General features: G+C 49.4%; 1 protein-coding gene across 1 annotated transcript in view; it reads right to left on the minus strand.

The window, feature by feature from the left end:
• Nucleotides 1–3,084, minus strand: part of FOXK1 (forkhead box K1) — a 68,326-nt gene extending 65,242 nt beyond the window's left edge. Inside the window, exon 1 of the mRNA XM_008581361.1 lies at nucleotides 2,870–3,084. Within this exon, the coding sequence (XP_008579583.1) occupies nucleotides 2,870–3,078 (209 nt within the window). The 5' untranslated portion in view covers nucleotides 3,079–3,084. The remainder of the gene's footprint in view (nucleotides 1–2,869) is intronic.
• Nucleotides 3,085–3,188: the final 104 nt, after the last annotated feature.

Here is a 3,188-nt window from a genome sequence, read left to right on the forward strand (position 1 = left end):
CAAAAAAAAAAAAAAAAAAAAAAAAAAAAAAAAAAAAAGAACTACAGACACATGCACATGCTCACGTATGCACACCCACACTTCTGACATCCATCTACATAACCAAAGAAGGCTGCTGTCCATATTCCCCCCCCACCATGCTGACTGTACATTTTAGGAAACCAAGCTAAATCAATGACAGTATTTCTCTCTCTCTCTCTCTCTCTTTTTTTTTTTTTCCTTTTTGAGACCGGCAGCACCACGCTCAGCCAATGAGCGCACCGGCCATCCCTATATAGGATCCAAACCCGGGGCCAGAGCGCCACTGCGCTCCCAGTGCTGCACTCTCCCGAGTGCGCCACGGGCTCGGCCCCAGTATTTTTCTCTTATGGAAACCGCACATTTATCTGGTTTATTTGTCATTCAACAAACATAACAGTTGTTACGTACCTATCGCCAGCCAGGTCCTGCACTGAGTCTCTGGTTAAAGATAAATTCTTGGCTCCAGCCTTAGGCAGCTTATGGTCTAGAAGAAATGCTCCAAGTATGGCACATGCAGCTCTGCCTAAGCTGTGTCACAAGTCATTTTTCTCCTACCAATAATTAAAAATACTGAAGATTTGGAAAGACACAATTCTAGTAACAAATTGGGGTAATTCTGGTATCCCTTGAGTGGGAGTTGAACAGAGGAGTGTGTGGTGTGTGCAAATGTCACCAATGTGGCTATCACCTCTCCTAAGGAGTGGTGAAGAAAATGTCTGAGGACTAGACAGCTTTGAGAAATGGTGTGGGCACCATAAAATGAGAACTCTCCAAGCCTCGGGTGACTGCAGTCCACCAAATCCCAGCCTAGTCAAGTCAACAAAACTCCAGTACAACACAACAATCTGCCATTTATGGTAAAGCAATCATAACTTCAAATACTAATGGCAAAACTGGGTACCAAAGCCTGAGAGAAAATAGGCACAATAATTACTGCCATTCCTTTACAGTCAGTGATGAATTTCCCATTTCAGGGTAACAAAACCTTCTGCATCCAACTTCCTGGCTCGGAATTCATTAAAATTTCTTGATTACCTTCAATGCAATAGGCCTAAGAACCTGGACCTAACCCTAAAAAAGAAGTTTATGATGGCCTGTTCTTATATATGCGACTACTTAGCTTTAAGTATTCTAAAATAAAAATAATGTAAAAGCACTTGAACTGCTAAACATGTTTGTTGACAGACTTCGACAATTTTCAGAAGCAAACAGCTTTTCTCTAGGAGGATATTATGGACACCTACTGAATGTTTTTTCTTCTGCACATTTGTTTTGTTCTTGTAAATTTTACATCACTGCCTACACAGATATTGCTCAGAAGCACAGCAGAAGTCAAATAAAGACAGATGGGCACAGTGGGGCAAAGCACTTCAAGCATATCTAAAGCACCAAATCAGTGAGTGGGCAAATGTTTCGCCTGTGAGCTACATACACCACGATGCTTCTCCATAATGCACCCACTAAGGATGCAAGCTCTTTGGAGCATGAATTTGCAAGGTGCCAATAACATTTCATAAATAATAGACTTGGTACTGGCCTATTCAGTAGATGATCTGAGGACTCTATGGTTTCAAATGTTTTCCCCTTGAGTTAGAGAAAATACTAGTATGATCATCTCATTCAAGATTCAGTAAGCTGGGTCCTCCTTGTCAGGAGCATACTGTTGAACAGCTGGGATAGGAAACCCTGAAAGCAAGACTGTTTAATGGAAGCACTTACAGAACCCGAATTATATAAAGGGCATTAGCAGAAACAGGCCTCGGGAGGGGAGAAAGGATCTGTTTACCTGTCATTTTTCTCACCAGAGGAGAGACTGGCCAGGAAATGCATTTAACGGCCCAGAGAATGGAGAAAGTGTGTAGGTTGTCAAAAAGACAGAACAGAGTAATAACCAAGGCACAGAAAAACTTTGTTATTTGGTGCCTCCTGATTTTACCAAAATGCATACCTTTCGCGTTTGGAAAATGAAGGTATACTCCTCCTTTCCCTCTCACACCCTAAGTAGGAGTGAGTAATGTTGATGCTGCACTTGAAAATTATTCAATACAATATTTATAACCAAACATGCCAAGACCCTAGAATGGGGAGGAGTTTATAGAAACAAACTTTGGGCCCTGGGAATTACCCCAGCAAAAATTCCCTGGATGCTGCACGCGTATAAAGGAGAGAGTAATTAGACAAAGAACTCTTGAGCATGAAGGATACTGAAGAAGTATAAACACTAATGAGGAGTTAGAGCAATTACTAAATAGAAAAAGAAAGTGCCTACAGAGGAAATGAGTAATTAAACATGCTTTCTCCTGATCTACAGATCTTGAGGTCCAGGATCTCCGGGGCAGTGCAGAGGGTGGGGAAAGTGAGAGGACGGTGAGGGATCCACAGGACTCGGGCGTCCGGACCTCACCGAGTCTGTCTGTCCGGCCCAGGGGAATCGAACTGCTTTGAGGCGCCTCCCCAGAGCTCCGGGTCCCGCTGCTCCATCCGAGGAGCTCGCAAAGGCGTCCCGCGTTCCTCACCCGCGTTTTCGAGGTACACTGAGGCAGGGCGCTTCCTGTTCTGGCCGCTCCCTGCCGAGCCTCTGCCCGTTCAGACCTGCCCCAGCTGCCAGGGGCTCCAACCCGGGCGCTCCGGCCCTCGGGGGACTGCCGCCGCTCCCAGGGACTCCACACCTCCCCAGCGACACCCTCCCACTGCCTCATGTCACCCAGACTGGACGGGGAGTGGGGGCAGCCCCAGGGTCCAGGCCGGCGGGAATCAGGGGTGACACCGGGGGTGCAGCCCGGCAGGGGTCGGGGGTGACCTCGGGTTTCCGGCTGGCAGGGGTCAGGGGTCGCGGGTCGGCACTCACTGTTTGGGCAGCTGCAGGGCGGGCGCCCCGCGCCGCTGGAAGGCCCCGTCCACGAAGACGCCGTTCTTGCCGAGGCAGCGCAGGTAGAAGTGCGGCTCCTGGAAGCTGAGCTGCAGGTGGCGCCGCGAGATGAAGCTCGACAGGCCCATGCTCAGGTCCACCGAGCCCTGCGACGAGTTGCGGCCGATGGTGACGCTGGGCTGCCGCATGAGGAACTCGAACTCGCGGCCCTCGAGGCGCGCCAGTGCCGGCCCCGGGCTCTGCCGCACCGAGGCGGCCGCCGCGGCCACCAGGGCCGGCGCCGCGCCCGCGCCCCCGC

Source organism: Galeopterus variegatus, unplaced genomic scaffold (assembly GCF_000696425.1).
Source record: "Galeopterus variegatus unplaced genomic scaffold, G_variegatus-3.0.2 Scaffold2334, whole genome shotgun sequence".
In the NCBI taxonomy this organism is placed as follows: Eukaryota; Metazoa; Chordata; class Mammalia; order Dermoptera; family Cynocephalidae; genus Galeopterus; species Galeopterus variegatus.